A 15,778-nucleotide genomic window follows, 5' to 3' on the forward strand; every position below is an offset into this window, starting at 1 on the left:
GGTCAAATCTGGGGATCGGTTTATATGGGGGCTATATATAATTATGGACCGATTTCGACCAATTTTTGCATGGGTGTTTGATGCCATATATTAGCATCATGTACCAATTTTCAGCCGGATAGGATGAAATTTGCTTCTCTTAGAGGCTCCGCAAGCCAAATCGGGGGATCGGTTTATATGGGGGCTATATATAATTATGGATCGATGTGGACCAATTTGTGCATGGTTGGTAGAGACCATATACCAACACCATGTACTAAATTTCAGCCGGATCGGACGAAATTTGCTTCTCTTAGAGGATTCGCAAGTCAAATTTGGGGGTCCGTTTATAGGGGGGCTATATATAATTATAGACCGATGTGGACCAATTTTTTCATGGTTGTTAGAGACCACATACCAACACCACGTACCAAATTTCAGCAGGATCGGATGAAATTTGCTTCTTTTTGAGGCTCCGCAATCCAAATCTGGGGATCGGTTTATATGGGGGCTATATATAATTAAGGACCGATGTGGACCAATTTTTGCGTGGTTGTTAGAGACCTATACCAACACCATGTACCAAATTTCAGCCGGATCGGATGAAATATGCTTCTGCTGAAATTTGGTACATGGTGTTAGTATATGGTCTCTAATGACCACGTAAAAATTGGGTTATGGGTTCAATATTTCGACCTTGGACAAATAGTCGAGTCTGACTAGGATGTCCAAATAATTGGTTTTTCTAAACGGTTTTTGGTATCCGAATATAACCTTATTTAAATACCCGGTTTTTACTTCTTTATTTAACGAAACCCTTTTAACCGATGTCGGCTTTGAACACTCTAAGTCTGGGTCTCCATATTAGCAAAACCTGTTGGTCTAAAAAATTCTCTCCACCTCAATATACAAAATACTACTTATTCTCAAAACAAAGTAGTCATTTTGTTGTTTAGTATTTAATATCATCTTCTAATATGTTGTGAGATATTCTACTTAAAATGAATCCCGTTCTGACAATCTCATTTAATTCGGTGTTTATCTTAACGGCTTTCGTTTTTGCAAAATGAAAATGAGTGAAGATTTAAAAACGAAGCCATTGTGTCTATCAGCATTGCATTTTTTTATTCTTGTCATAAAAATTAATTAACTTAAAGGAGTTGTTCATAGTTTCCGTGGAAAGTTTACTTACCAGTTTGTATGTGCTATTGATAAGAGGATTGTTAGGCATAGTGTCGTCGTAAAAGGTAGCGATGCGCGTGAGTGTTTTTCGATTCACTCACGTGTACGAATAAACAACCTCCACGAAGCTAGTTTTTTAGAATGTCAAAGCAAATATCAGATATATATAATTTTTTTTGGCTTTAATCGAATAGAACCGCGAACTATTGGTTTTGTAAGCCTATCTAGGTTATGCACACAAAAATTCAATCACGAAATTATTGATCCAATTAATTTTTTAATTGAAATGTCTTCTATCACGAAAATGATATATTTGATTGAAAAAATAATTGAATTTCAATTAAATTTTATTCTTCAATTAAAAATTTAATTGATGTTTATTACAAACAAACTTTTTATTTAAAAACATAACTATTTTCAATGACTTGCTTAACTGACTTAGTTCTATTAGTTTGATTAAAAATTGATTGTTTCAAATAATTTTTTAATTTAAAATTTAAAAAATATTCCATAATTTTATCTAACTGACATCCGAGTTTGATTAAAAATTTAATTTATGAATTAATTAAAAATTTAAACATTTTTATACATTGATTTAATTGACTTAATGTTTCTAGTTTGATTAAAAGGTTTATTGTATGAAAAATTTTTTAATTGAAAATGATCGAATCAACTTTTTGATTGAGAATATTTTGATAATATTGTTTCTGTGTGAAGCTCTTATACACAGAAAGAAAATTTTTCTGATTCATGAAATTAATTGATGTCTCCAATCATGAAAATGATCACAGTTTTATTTGGGCATAGTATCAATCACAGTTTTAATTGGGCATAAAAAATACTTGATTAAAAAATTGATTGATTTCATTGACAAATATCAATGAAGTTATTACCCAGCAAAAAAGAGCTTCCACAAAAGTAATTTGGATCCCCAATTTGGATCATCTCCAATGAATTTTACATGGGCTTGTAATAGGACGGCAATACTCCATTTTTGGATCCTTAGCATTGCTTTAGAAGTTGGGCCTTGGAAGTTCATTTGGATGAAGACATTTAAAAAATTAAAACCCAAAATGTTTTTCCAATTTCAACTTTTATTTTTATCAGTACTGTTTGTAACACTTTTATTTTCTACCTAATTTTTAAAAATTGAAAAACTTCTTCGCTTCCACCCGGGGTTGAAAATTGGTCTGTTGGCACCATAACAAACGCCATTAAACACGATGCATCAAAACGGCTATTCAAATATTTGTGAAACTAATAACTACTAACTACTTCCTGAGATGTTTTTTATTATTATGAATAAAAACATAAAGAATGTTTTATTTTATATATGGTTTTTATTTTGTTTTTTTTTTTTTCGGCATATATTTTTGTATAAATATATTTTTTAAATTAAAAATCAATAAAAAAATAAAAATTATCGTAATATTAAAAATAACTATGAAAGTGAAAAAGTCTAAGGACACCGGTTCAAATTTTTATTTTTTTTTTTTTTGAAATATTTTTTTAGTTTTTTATTGATTTTGTATTTTTTCCGAAATTTAATTATGAAAAACTTTAATTTTCACTTAAAACGACCTAATTTCGTACTTTCTAACACTTTCCTTGTCCAAAAGGATTGAATCAGAAGTGAAAAAAATCTACAGGGGATCCCGGGATGCACTTTAAAAGAAATGTTTGTGGAACAACTTCCAATTTTTTTTCTAGGCAATTGATTCAATTAACATTTAATTGATATTGATTGACCATTTTTTAACTAAAAACGTAAATAACAGTTTGGTCTAACAAAGAAAAACACATTTTTTTGTCAAAATTCGTTTTTATTATTCAACATAGTTCCCTTCAAGAGTCATACAACGATTATAACGACCTTCCAATTTTTTGATACCATTTTGGTAGTACTCCTTCGGTTTTGCCTCAAACTAGGCCTCAGTTTCGGCGATCACGTCTTCATTGCAGCCAAATTTTTTCCCTGCGAGCATCCTTTTGAGATCTGAGAACAAGAAAAAGTCGCTGGGGCCAGATCTGTAGAATACGGTGGGTGGGAAAGCAATTCGAAGCCCAATTCATGAATTTTTGCCATCGTTCTCAATGACTTGTGGCACGGTGCGTTGTCTTGGTGGAACAACACTTTTTTTCTTCTTCATATGGGGCCGTTTTGGCGCGATTTCGACCTTCAAACACTCCAATAACGCCATATAATAGTCACTGTTGATGGTTTTTCCCTTCTCAAGATAATCGATAAAAATTATTCCATGCACACAGAGAAGGAATATGATCACCTCAAACATGTTTCAAGAGCAAAATGTTATTTTTGTATGGTGACCATGTAACATGTTTGCCACTAAAATGTTATTTTCTCGTCAAATATAACCTGCTTGCCGACATCAGATACATGATTTCCGAGAAAATAACATGGTTGCGAAAACCATGTTACATGGTCACCACCCAAAAATAACATTTTGCTCTTAAAACATGTTTGAGGTGATCATATTCCTTCTCTGGGTGTGCGCATCCCAAAAAACAGAGGACATTACTTTGCCAGCGGAGTTTTGAGTCTTTCCACGCTTCGGAAACGGTTCACCGGTCCCTGGCCACTCAGCCGACTGTCGATTCGACTCAGGAGTGTAGTGATGGAGCCATGTTTCATCCATTGTCACATATCGATGGAAAAACTCGGGTGTATTACGAGTTAACAGCTGCAAACACCGCTCAGAATCATCAACAACATTTGTTTTTGGTCAAATGTGAGCTCGCGCGGCACCCATTTTGCACAGAGCTTCCGCATATCCAAATATTGATGAATGGAATGACCAACACGTTCCTTTGATATCTTTAAGGCCTCTGCTATCTCGATCAACTTCATTTTACGGTCATTCAAAATCATTTTGTGGATTTTTTTTATGTTTTCGTCGGTAACCACCTCTTTCGGCCGTCCACTGCGTTCACCGTCATCCGTGCTCATTTCACCACGCTTGAATTTTACATACCAATCAATTATTTTTGATTTCCCTGGGGCAGAGTCCGGAAACTCATTATCAAGCCAAGTTTTTGTCCCACCGTATTTTTTCCCTTCAGAAAACAATATTTTATCAAAACACGACATTCCTTTTCTTCCATTTTTTCACAATAACAAAAGTTGCTTCATAAAAGACGCTCTATCTCACAAACTAATTGACTTACAGACGAATCATTTGAAGGTTGGTACTATATAAAAATAATATGCATTTAATACTACATCTATCTATGTTAGACCGGGGACTTATCAGCCAACCTGTTATATTCGAACACTTTCTTAACTGACTTACCCCACTTTCTTAACACTTTCTTAATCATTGCACCACGGGAGCCACCGTGGTGCAATGGTTAGCATGCCCACCTTGCATACACAAGGTCGTGGGTTCGATTCCTGCTTCGACCGAACACCAAAAAGTTTTTCAGCGGTGGATTATCCCACCTCAGTAATGCTGGTGACATTTCTGAGGGTTTCAAAGCTTCTCTAAGTGGTTTCACTGCAATGTGGAGCGCCGTTCGGACTCGGCTATAAATAGGAGGTCCCTTGTCGTTGAGCTTAACATGGAATCGGGCAGCACTCAGTGATAAGAGAGAAGTGCACCAATGTGGTATCACAATGGACTGAATAGTCTAAGGGAGCCTGATACATCGGGCTGCCACCTAACCTAACCTAACCTACCCCCATTTTCATAAAGCTCCGTTAACCAACTTTTAAACCATATTATGGACAAAGTTGTCATCTTGCCTTTATATTTCATAGGCCAGTCAGGAACTTAACTGACGAAAATTTTTCAGTGAAAGAAGATATTTGCAATTTACTTTCGGCTAACTGGCAGTTAAATGGCCGTTATTAGTGTTTTTATTTTGATTAAATTATAGATTGCTCCAAATAAATTTTTAATTAAAAATTTAAAAACAAATCTTTAATTTTTTTAACTGACTTACGCCCATTTTCATGAAGCTCCGTTAGGGTTTAACTGTCAGTTAACAGAAAATAAAATGGAAATATCTTCTCTCCGGTTAATTATAACTGAAAGATTTTCAGCAGTTAAGCTCCTAACTGAAATATGGAATATATAGGCAAGATGACAGATATATCCATAGCACGGTTTAAAAGTTCGTTAGCTAACGGAACACTAACGGAGCTTCATGAAAATGGGGGTTAGTCTTTTTAATTTTGAAAAAAAAGTTAATAGCGTCATCTATTTGTCTAATTAATTCTGTTATAGACTTAATTGATTTAATGTTTCTAGTTTGATTAAACAGTTAATTGTATAAATTAAATTTTTAATTGAAATTTTTAATTTTAAGTTTTAATTTTCAGCTTCAATTAACTTTTTGGAATTGGAAATATGTTAGTGATCCTTTTTTGTGTACCAACCACCCACAAACATCGCTATAATCATCAGTACACAAGTAACGCATACAACCAAGCATATCTTTTTATATTCCATGTGCATACAAGCTGATTTAAAGAAACTTGAAGCTAATGACAATAGATAGAACAAAAAAGTTTTTCATATAATTTCGAAAGGGCCAATTTAGAATGTCCGATATTACATAGTACAATGTTATGTGTTTATTATGAAATATCCAAATGTGTCATATTTTCGCCGTAAACCCATTTATTTTTCAGTTTGAGGTAAACGATAACAACTATGTGGTTTTAGATTAAAAAGGTTTTTACAAACGACAAAAATAAAAAGTTTGTAATTTTTTTTTATCGTAAATATGATATCACGCTCCCAACCCTAGGAACTTCCATTCTCCAAGTAGCATACTTTCAACCAATTGAAACTTCTATGAACTTATCAAGTGGACTTTTTTATTTGTATAGAAATATTTATAGAAAAAATTTCTTGAAGCAAAGAAATGATAATATACCATCAATTATCAATTAAAAAAATTAATTGATTAATTGAATTTGTGTGTTGTTCTTGTAAAAAATAATATGGTAATTTTTTAATTCATAGTTTCTTGTTCACTAGTTAGTTTCACTAATATTTTTTCTGTAATGCGGTTAAATACCACATATTTCAATAAAATTAATTAATTTAATTTTCAAATTCAAACTTCATTAATTTCATTTCATTATTTTGTGCCTCATATGGTTAATTTTGATATAGTTTTCCAAAAAAAAAAAAAAGAAAACTTGAAGTAAATACCATCCTAACTTCTATGCCTGAATTTCTTAAGGTAATTTATTCAAAAATATAATTTAATATACAATATTGAAAAACAAATTTGTACAAAAATATAAAATTATTCACCAAAACGCACATCAATATCATATATCAAACCATCAGCATTAGTTGTAGACGATGGTGGCGTGTCGGATTTTGTTGCACTTGATGTTGGGGCAATCGTTGTTGTAGCTGACAAAGGTGAAGTTGGAACAATTGGCTCTGGAGATGTAGAACTAACAATCATCCAGGGATTGATGAAATCTTCATCCGTTACAGGCGGTGGGGGAAAACGTGGGGGTTTAACTGAAATATTTTCGATTTTTAAATCAGTTTATTTAGTTCAATAAAAATTTATATCATACTTGGTTTATTGTGGCCTGGTGGTTTACCACCATGTCCTGGTGGTATACCCCCATGACCTGGCGGGATTCCACCATGACCTGGTGGTATACCCCCATGACCTGGTGGTATTCCACCATGACCTGGCGGTACTCCGCCATAAGAACCTTCATGTTTTCCATGCCGTCCGTGCCCGTGTCCATGTCCATGTCCATATCCATGCCAATGACCATCATATTCATGACTATCGGAATCGGAAGAGTCATCATCATAGTAATCGCTTAGATCTGGGCCATGGTGTCCATAATGTTTCTCTCGTTTATGTGGTTTATCATATTCAATATACGGCCAAAAATTGGAATAACTCTTCGATTCTTCAGCTTGTAAGTCATATGCCGGATTTATACTAATGAACAAGGTAAAAGATATATACACATATTCAAAACAATTTATTGACAGTTTATCGAAGGTATTTGTATGGTAAAAGTAGGTTTAAAGTTTGCATCAGATTTTTTGAACCTGCACCCTCAAAAAAATCGCTTTTGTAACATATACCCCAAAGACATTTTGCTTTAGTCATATACATTTTCAGGATTGGTCCAAACAAAATATTGTTTGTATAGTTCAAACATATTATGTTTCACCTTAGGCATAACAGGTTGGCTGATAAGTCCCCGGTCTGACACATAGATGGCGTCGCTAGTATTAAATGCATATTATTTTTATATAGTACCAACCTTCAAATGATTCGTGTCAAAATTTGACGTCTGTAAGTCAATTAGTTTGTGAGATAGAGCGGTTTTTGTGAAGCAACTTTTGTTATTGTGAAAAAAATGGAAAAAAAGGAATTTCGTGTTTTGATAAAATACTGTTTTCTGAAGGGAAAAAATACGGTGGAAGCGAAAACTTGGCTTGATAATGAGTTTCCGGACTCTGCCCCAGGGAAATCAACAATAATTGATTCATTGGATTCAAGTGTGGTGAAATGAGCACGGATAACGGTGAACGCAGTGGACGCCCGAAAGAGGTAGTTAACGACGAAAACATCAAAAAATCCACAAAATGATTTTGAATGACCGTAAAATGAAGTTGATCGAGATAGCAGAGTCCTTAAAGATATCAAAGGAACGTGTTGGTCATATCATTCATCAATATTTGGATATGCGGAAGCTCTGTGCAAAATGGGTGCCGCGCGAGCTCACATTTGACCAAAAACAACAACGTGTTAATGATTCGGAGCGGTGTTTGCAGCTCCATCACTATACTCCTGAGTCCAATCGACAGTCGGCTGAGTGGACAGCGACCGGTGAACCGTCTCCGAAGCGTGGAAAGACTCAAAAGTCCGCTGGCAAAGTAATGGCCTCTGTTTTTTGGGATGCGCATGGAATAATTTTTATCGATTATCTTGAGAAGGGAAAAACCATCAACAGTTAATATTATATGACGTTATTGGTGCGTTTGAAGGTCGAAATCGCGGCAACACGGCCCCATATGAAAAAGAAAAAAGTATTGTTCCACCAAGACAACGCACCGTGCCACAAGTCATTGAGAACGATGGCAAAAATTCATGAATTGGGCTTCGAATTGCTTCTCCACCCACCGTATTCTCCAGATCTGGCCCCAGCGACTTTTTCTTGTTCTCAGACCTCAAAAGGATGCTCGCAGGGAAAAAAATTGGCTGCAATGAAGAGGTGATCACCGAAACTGAGGCCTATTTTGAGGCAAAGCCGAAGGAGTACTACCAAAATGGTATCAAAAAATTGGAAAGTCGTTATAATCGTTGTATCGCTCTTGAAGGGAACTATTTTGAATAATAAAAACGAATTTTGACAAGAAAAAGTGTTTTTCTTTGTTAGACCGGGCACTTATCAACCAACCTGTTACACTGGTAGAAAAAAATGTTAATGAAATTTTCTTTATGTATATACATATATTTTTAAGGCGCCAATTGGTTACTCCCATTCTTTTACTTGCTAGCTTAATCTCTAGGTCTCTAAATTAATATATGTTTGCAGCCAAACATATTATATTTACAAACATTTTATGTCCCAAACATAATATGTTCTAACATATTAACATATATGTCGCAAACATGTTATGCTAGTTTATGAACATTATATGCTTGAACTTAAAAATAATGTGTTAAAAATTTTGAGTTCCAAGCATATCATTTTTACCCCCAAACATATGAAAAACAATCTTTTTCGTCCGTGTGGGTGATTAAATATAAATATGAAACATAAAGTCTATAAGGTAACGTAATAAATACAATATCTATAATTGGAAAATTGAAGTACACTGAAAAAAAAACAGTGAACCCACTAGGAAAAAACATTTTAGTTAATTTTAGAAAAACTAGATTAATTTTAGAAAATGTTAACTAAATTGTATTAGAAACGCAGATGCAATGCCGATTTCACAAAAATAAGTAAATAATTTTCGAAAAGTTCAAGAAATTTTATTGAACAATCTTATTATTTTTCACTTATTAAAGAAAATTTCATAGTTGGAAGGAAACAATTGGTGCTTAAAATTGCAAAATTGTCTTTAGTGCCATACGAAGTTCAAGATGGTCGCATTATTGGTCAAATGTATAAATTTTAAGAAATTTTCAACTATTTTGTGGGAGACACGAATTAGTTAATCTTTTTGCTTAATTTGTGTATAAATTTTATACCCTCCACCATAGGATGGGGGTATATTAACTTTGTCATTCCGTTTGTAACACATCGAAATATTGCTCGAAGACCCCATAAAGTATATATATTCTGAGTCGTGGTGAAATTCTGAGTCGATCTGAGCATGTCCGTCCGTCTGTTGAAATCACGCTAACTAACCGCACGAAACAAGCTATCGACTTGAAACTTGGCACAAGTAGTTGTTATTGATGTAGGTCGGATGGTATTGCAAATGGGCCATATCGGTCCACTTTTACGTATAGCCCCCATAAAAACGGACCCCCAAATTTGGCTTGGGTATCCTCTAAGAGAAGCAAATTTCATCTGATCCGACTCAAATTTCGTACATGGTGTTAGTATATGGTCTCTAACAACTATGCAAAAATTGGTCCACATCGGTTAATAATTATATATAAACCGATCACAAGATTTTACCTCCGGAGCCCCTTGGAAGAGCAAAATTCAACCGATTCAGTTTAAGTTTGGTACGTGATGTTAATATATGGCCTCAAACGCCAATGCAAAAATTGGTGGAAATCGGTCCATAATTATATAAAGCCCCCATATAAACCGATCCCCAGATTTTACCTCCGGAGCCCCTTGGAAGAGCAAGATTCAACCGATTCGGTTGAAATTTGGTACGTGATGTTAGTATATGGTATCCAACAACCATGCAGGAATTGGTTCATATCAGTCCATAATTAAAAATAGCCTCCATATAAACCGATCCCCAGATTTGACCTCCGGTGTCTTTCATCCGATCTGATTGAAATTTGGTACGTGGTGGTAGTATATGATATTTAACCATATCAGTCCATAATCTTATATAGCCCCCATATAAACCGATCCCGAGATTTAGTTTTGGAGCCTCTTGGAGGAGCAAATTTCATCCGAGTCAGTTGAAATTTGGTACATTGTGCTAGTATATGGCCGTTAACAACCATGCCTAACTAGGTCCATATCGGTCTATAGTTAACATATACTTGGTTTCCTCTGTTTTTGTTAATTTAACTAACGTACGCAAAAAGTTATTAAAGTCATGGAAACTTTCTTAAAACGTAATAATTCCATAAACTAAAATAGAATTAAAACTTTAGTGAAATAAAGGGTTCACTTTTTTTGAGTGTAAAATCAGAGAAAATGATTTATTTTAAAAATTAGTAAAATTTATTTATATATTAAAGAATTTAAAACCATAATAAATTATGATATTAAATGAGATAGGTACTAACAACAAAGGTTCTCGACCTTATAAGTAAATATTTTCGGACATATAATATTTTTAGTACATGTAACTAAAGTAAGAAAAAAATGATTAAAGTTAAGGAACTTTCAACTAAAACATAATAATTTCCATGAGTGTATTTCTCAAACGGGCCAGAGTGGAACTACTCAAGTTTCAATAAGCTTAGATTTTACACAAAAACAAATATTATCGAAAGCCCAACAATTTCATGTCCTTCAACTACGAATATCTTAGAATAGAAGACGCACTTCTGTTATATAAAGTTGTTTTACTTGACCAAAAGACAAACAAGTTTTTACCTCCAAGCAAAAAAAATCTGATTCGATCACAAAATTAATTGATTTTTGAATTGAAATTTCTTAAATCACAGAAATGATAGTATCAATTAAAAAATAAATTGAATATCAATTAAAAATGAATTGATACAATTAAAAAATTAATTTATACTATTAAATTTTGTGTTAAATACAATTAAATTTTTAATTGAATATTTTTAAAACTCAGTTAAAATTTTAATTGGAAAAATGTTCGTGAAATTTTTTCTGTGTTGTGTGGATGTGGATGCACATTGACTACCTAGAGAATGCTAAAGCAATCAATGCAAATTATTCTTCCATCATGAAATAGCTGAACTTAATTTATTGAAATATTTTTTTTTTGTCTGTTGTACGATACTTTTTCATATTTTTTCGAGAAAATTCAAAAACAACATTGCAAAATCAGCTTCTTATTGCCATCACTAATGTTAATGCCAATTTAACATAAAACATATCCGTCCATGTCAAGAAATGGACCACCACCCATGACTACAAAAATAGAATTCTCGTAAATATTTTCTGTCAAATTTCAAATAAGTAGTACCACATTTCAAACATATTCTTAATGTATTGTCTAATGATTTCAAACAAACAAGACATTTCTCATATAGCACGCGTTACTTCCTAATCAATATAGTAAAAACAAAAGGGCTATACATAGTCGGGCAGCACCTTTACCTATTCTACAAATAACACAGCACACATTTACTGCACTCTTATGCTATGATCACAAACGAATCCGTCGCCACAGCCAAACCAGCTAACATTTTAAGCTCATATTACACTCAAAAAAAAAAATGTTTACTTGAATCTAAAGATTTTTACCTTCACTTAAGGATTTTAGTATTGATTCTGAGCCGAAGATGCAGCTTCTTCAAAATAAAGAAAATTTTTAGCGACCTATCTGGCTTTAAATCTAGGACCAATAAAATTAAAATTAGCATCCTAAAATTTAGGTTGTGTAATCTTTAATATTACGTAAATATTTTTTTTAGTGTAGATATATCACTTCATGGTAGGATTATTTTCCAAAAACAGTATTCACATATTTGGAAAATGCTTCTGGAAAAATGTTTGACACTAATTTTGGCCAAATATTTGCCTAGTGTGACCATAGACTTACATAGAGCTCAGCTCAGCTCACTTTCAAATGATGGTGTTTAAAGCGTTTTGACCGCAAACAATTTCCAAAGCTTTGGGTATATTGACCTAAAAAAAAAGATTATGCAACCTGAATTTTAGGACACGCTATCAACACAATATTAAAGACAGAGGAAGAAATTTTAACTAAACAAATATTTATAGTATTTGCTTTAAATTTTTTCTTTGAATTGGACATGAATCTTTGAAATTTGAGTCCCTGAAAAGTCTCTAAAGTCGTATGTCTTTGTATTAACGCAAATTATACTTAATCCAGCAAAACTATTGGAAGTTGTTCCATAAACATTTCTCCTAAAGAGCATCCCACACTGAAAAAAATATTTACGTGATATTAAAGATTATGCAACCTAAATTTTAGGATGTGCAACTTACAAAATATTAAGGACAAATTTCTTTAAAATAATGACATTTTAATTAAAACAAAGTTTATAATCTTGACTTCAAATTTTTTTTTTTCATTAAATTTAGGACACAAATTTTGTAAATTTGCGTCTCTTCGTTAAAGTCGCATGTCTTTGAACTAAGGACATTTTTCCTTAAAATAAAGTAATACATTTTTGATTCAAAGAAATCGTCCTTAAATTAACTGAGATATTGGATCTTTAGATTTAAGATAAAAAAGCTTCAAATATAGGCTAAAACTTTTTTTGAGGATCTAGCAACTTTGGTTTAAAGTTTTTTTTGTTGGAATTAAGAAAATATTTTTACTTTGAGATATCCGATTTTTACTTTGTACGTGAAAAGCTTTATTAATAAACAGCGAAAATAAAATGAAAAATCGATAAATGAGATCTTAATACTAATTTTAATTTTATTGATCCTAGATTTAAGGCCAGATAGTTTGTTAAAAAATGTCTTTATTTTAAAGAAGTCGCATCTTTGGCTCGGAATTAATACCAAAATCCTTAAGAGAAGGTCAAAATCTTTGGAACCAAGTAAACTTTTTTTTTTTGAGTACAGAATCACGCATCAAGTTTTTTCCACTTCCGATGCAATCCTTTTGGACAAGTTCACAAACATTTCTTTTAAAGCGCATCCCGAGATCCCCTATCGATTTTTCACTTCCGATGCAATCCTTTGGACACAAAGTACGAAATTAGGCCGTTTTAAATGAAAATTTAAATTGGGCAATTAAATTTCGCAAAAAATAATTTAAAATCGACAAAAAAAAAGAAAAAAATCATCCCTGCTGGGAATTGAAACTGTGTGGTTTGACGTTTTCACTTCCATTGAAATTCTTTTGAGAAGGTTTTGCAAATTACAATAATTTTTAATTTTTTGTTGAAAAAATATATTTATAGAAAAATATATGTCGAAAAAAATAAAATAAAAACGATGTACGAGTATAACATTAAAAAAATTATTTTTTAAAAATTATTTAATAAAAAAATTGTCGCTGGTGAGATTTGAACAAGCGTTCTTTATTTTTTTCATGCATAATAATAAAGAACATCGCAAGAAGTAATTAAAGTATCATGCCGTGGTGTCATATTAGGTTCATGTCACAAACATTTGAATATACGTTTGGATGCATCGTATTCAATGACGTTAGTGGCTGAGTGTGCTAAGGCGTTCTATTATGGTGCCAACAGACCCAGGTTCAACCTCCGGTGTAAGCGAAGAAGATTTTCAATTTGTAAAAATTAGATTATAAGAAAATGAAAGTGTAACAAAAAATACTGATAAAAATTATATTTCTAAAGCAATGCAAAGGATGCAAAAATGGTGTGCTTCCATCCTATGACAAGCCCATGCAAAATTTATTGGACATGATCCAAGTTTGCACTACTTCCGGATAACAAATTGAGGATCCAAACTACTTTTTTGGAAGTTCTTTTTTGCTGGGTATTTATACTTATAGGTAAATTACAAGCATAAAGGAGGATAAAGCTATGACATCAAAAGGTCTTAAGCTTTAGCGATTATGTAAGGCATATTCTTAATATATTGGTTTTTATTGTGTTACGATAGACCCTTGTTTTCTGCTCTGTATACTAACAAATTTCTTTGGGTGTACAATTCCCTGATATTAAAAAGCCTACTTTTTACCATATTCACTACACCAAAATAATGTAACTTACTTGTATTCGAATAAAGATTTAGCACACACCAATGAATATGTGGCTAAGATGCACAGAAACTAAAATAAAACAAACAAAAAATCTCAATTAAATCAATAATTAAGAAAAAATGTATGTGGCGTCAGTCAGTATGTCAAACTGAGATACCGAATGCGTTACGCTTCTGATTGCGGTAAATTTGTTTTTGTTTTGTTTTTTGTTCGTTTATGATATTGAAACAAGTTTCCACATTCATATATTGTTAATGAGATATCTGAATAATTCTCATGTTTTATTTGTTTTAATATTGACTTTTAGTTGGCTTTGTTTTGTGTTGGTGCGTTTGTTACGGCAGTAAACTATTTTTAGCAAGTTTGTGCCTTGAATCTTTTGTTTTGACCCAGGATTACCATGCATCTAATTACCGTTACAGATATTTTCATCATTCTTTAATGTTAACGTTTTAACGACTTGCTTTTACGTTTTAGAATTTATTACTCTTTTTATTTTTTGTGTATATATTGTTATGATGGACAAAATATAAAAATTTCTTTGCGTTCGCTCCCGTTTATTGCATTTTATCGACTAAAGATTTGTTCATTATTTTTAGGTTTTAACTGAAATCTCAACTCATGCTGGTGTTTTCGTTTTATCTCAACGTGTAAGTGACGAGTTTTCAGTGCCTTTGTTTTTTTTTTGTATTGTGTTTTGTTTTATTTCTTTTTTATTTTTGTTACGTTTTTTTCTTTCTCTTGTTTATGGTTTTTGCAGCTTGTTTTTCTTTGTTTAATCGTGTACGTACTCTATGTGTTTTAACTTGAAAATGAATTGAATGAACTTGAATTGAAATGAAGATGAGTCGGGAAAAAAATGATTTCATATTTGTTCTTTATTATATATATTAATTTATTTATATTTTCAAGAGTTCGAAAACACCCAATATATGATTCATTGCATTGAAGTGACTTCGGAAACTTGTGCGTTTACTATATTCGCCATATGTGTGGCGAAGGTCACTTACCACCAGTGAACTATTTTCTTAACGAATCACAGAACAAGCTAGTATTAGTGAATGTAATAAAAAATAAAAGGGAGGATTTGTGTCAAAAAGACTTAACGATGAATCGCCTGCGGTGGGTATTTGTGACTTTATACTTTTCTTTTTCATTTCGGAGGTACGAAATTTTAGACAAATATAATTTTCCATTCTTATGAATTTTTTTTCTTTTCACCAAATTTATCCGGCTTTATGATGAGTGATTTAGCGATTAACACTAATATTTCATTTTTACGGACTAAAGAAAACTTAGTCTAAATATTTCGTTCTCTTCTTTCTGTGTACGACATTCCAGCTAGATCTCGTTAAAATTTGAGTCGTAGCCGCGTACAATGATGTGTTAGACGGTAGTAAATGGCTTTTGCGATACGCTTGCATCAGACGGAGAACAAGGGAGCACTTGATGTTGTCCATTCATCCATATGATTTCACAACCATATAAAAGTGTAGACCAATTTAGCAAAGCCGAGGTGACAAAGTTTAGCAACCTGCCAATCGGCTCGAACCACATTGACCCTTTGGTTAGGTGAAGTATAGCGACTCACTAAGACTACA

At 32.7% G+C, this 15,778-nt stretch overlaps 1 protein-coding gene across 5 annotated transcripts; it reads right to left on the reverse strand.

Moving 5' to 3' along the window:
• Positions 1 to 6,353: 6,353 nt before the first annotated feature.
• Positions 6,354 to 14,977, reverse strand: LOC142222387 (uncharacterized). Of its 5 annotated transcripts, none has more exons than XM_075292525.1 (5): positions 14,577 to 14,977; positions 14,188 to 14,246; positions 6,827 to 7,110; positions 6,728 to 6,763; positions 6,354 to 6,668 (listed from the first exon to the last, which is right to left on the reverse strand). In XM_075292525.1, exons 1-5 carry the CDS (start codon positions 14,610 to 14,612, stop codon positions 6,442 to 6,444), a joined length of 642 nt encoding a protein of 213 aa, XP_075148640.1. In that variant the 5' UTR covers positions 14,613 to 14,977; the 3' UTR covers positions 6,354 to 6,441. The 5 variants fall into 5 exon arrangements, with proteins under 5 accessions (XP_075148640.1, XP_075148639.1, XP_075148638.1 ...); XM_075292524.1 differs by having other exon boundaries at positions 6,806 to 7,110; positions 14,577 to 14,976; XM_075292523.1 differs by having other exon boundaries at positions 6,728 to 6,805; positions 6,848 to 7,110; positions 14,577 to 14,972.
• Positions 14,978 to 15,778: the final 801 nt, after the last annotated feature.

The sequence above is a fragment of the Haematobia irritans genome, chromosome 1 (assembly GCF_050003625.1).
Source record: "Haematobia irritans isolate KBUSLIRL chromosome 1, ASM5000362v1, whole genome shotgun sequence".
Classification (NCBI taxonomy): domain Eukaryota; kingdom Metazoa; phylum Arthropoda; class Insecta; order Diptera; family Muscidae; genus Haematobia; species Haematobia irritans.

Coding starts and splice junctions, on each gene's coding strand:
- LOC142222387 (XM_075292520.1), bottom strand. CDS start 14,612: ATGATGAAAATATCTGTAACGGTAATTAGATGCATG. Junction 14,247..14,576: donor TAACGGTAATTAGATGCATG/GTAATCCTGGGT, acceptor GTTTTATTTTAG/TTTCTGTGCATCTTAGCCAC. Junction 7,111..14,187: donor AAATCTTTATTCGAATACAA/GTAAGTTACATT, acceptor CTTGTTCATTAG/TATAAATCCGGCATATGACT.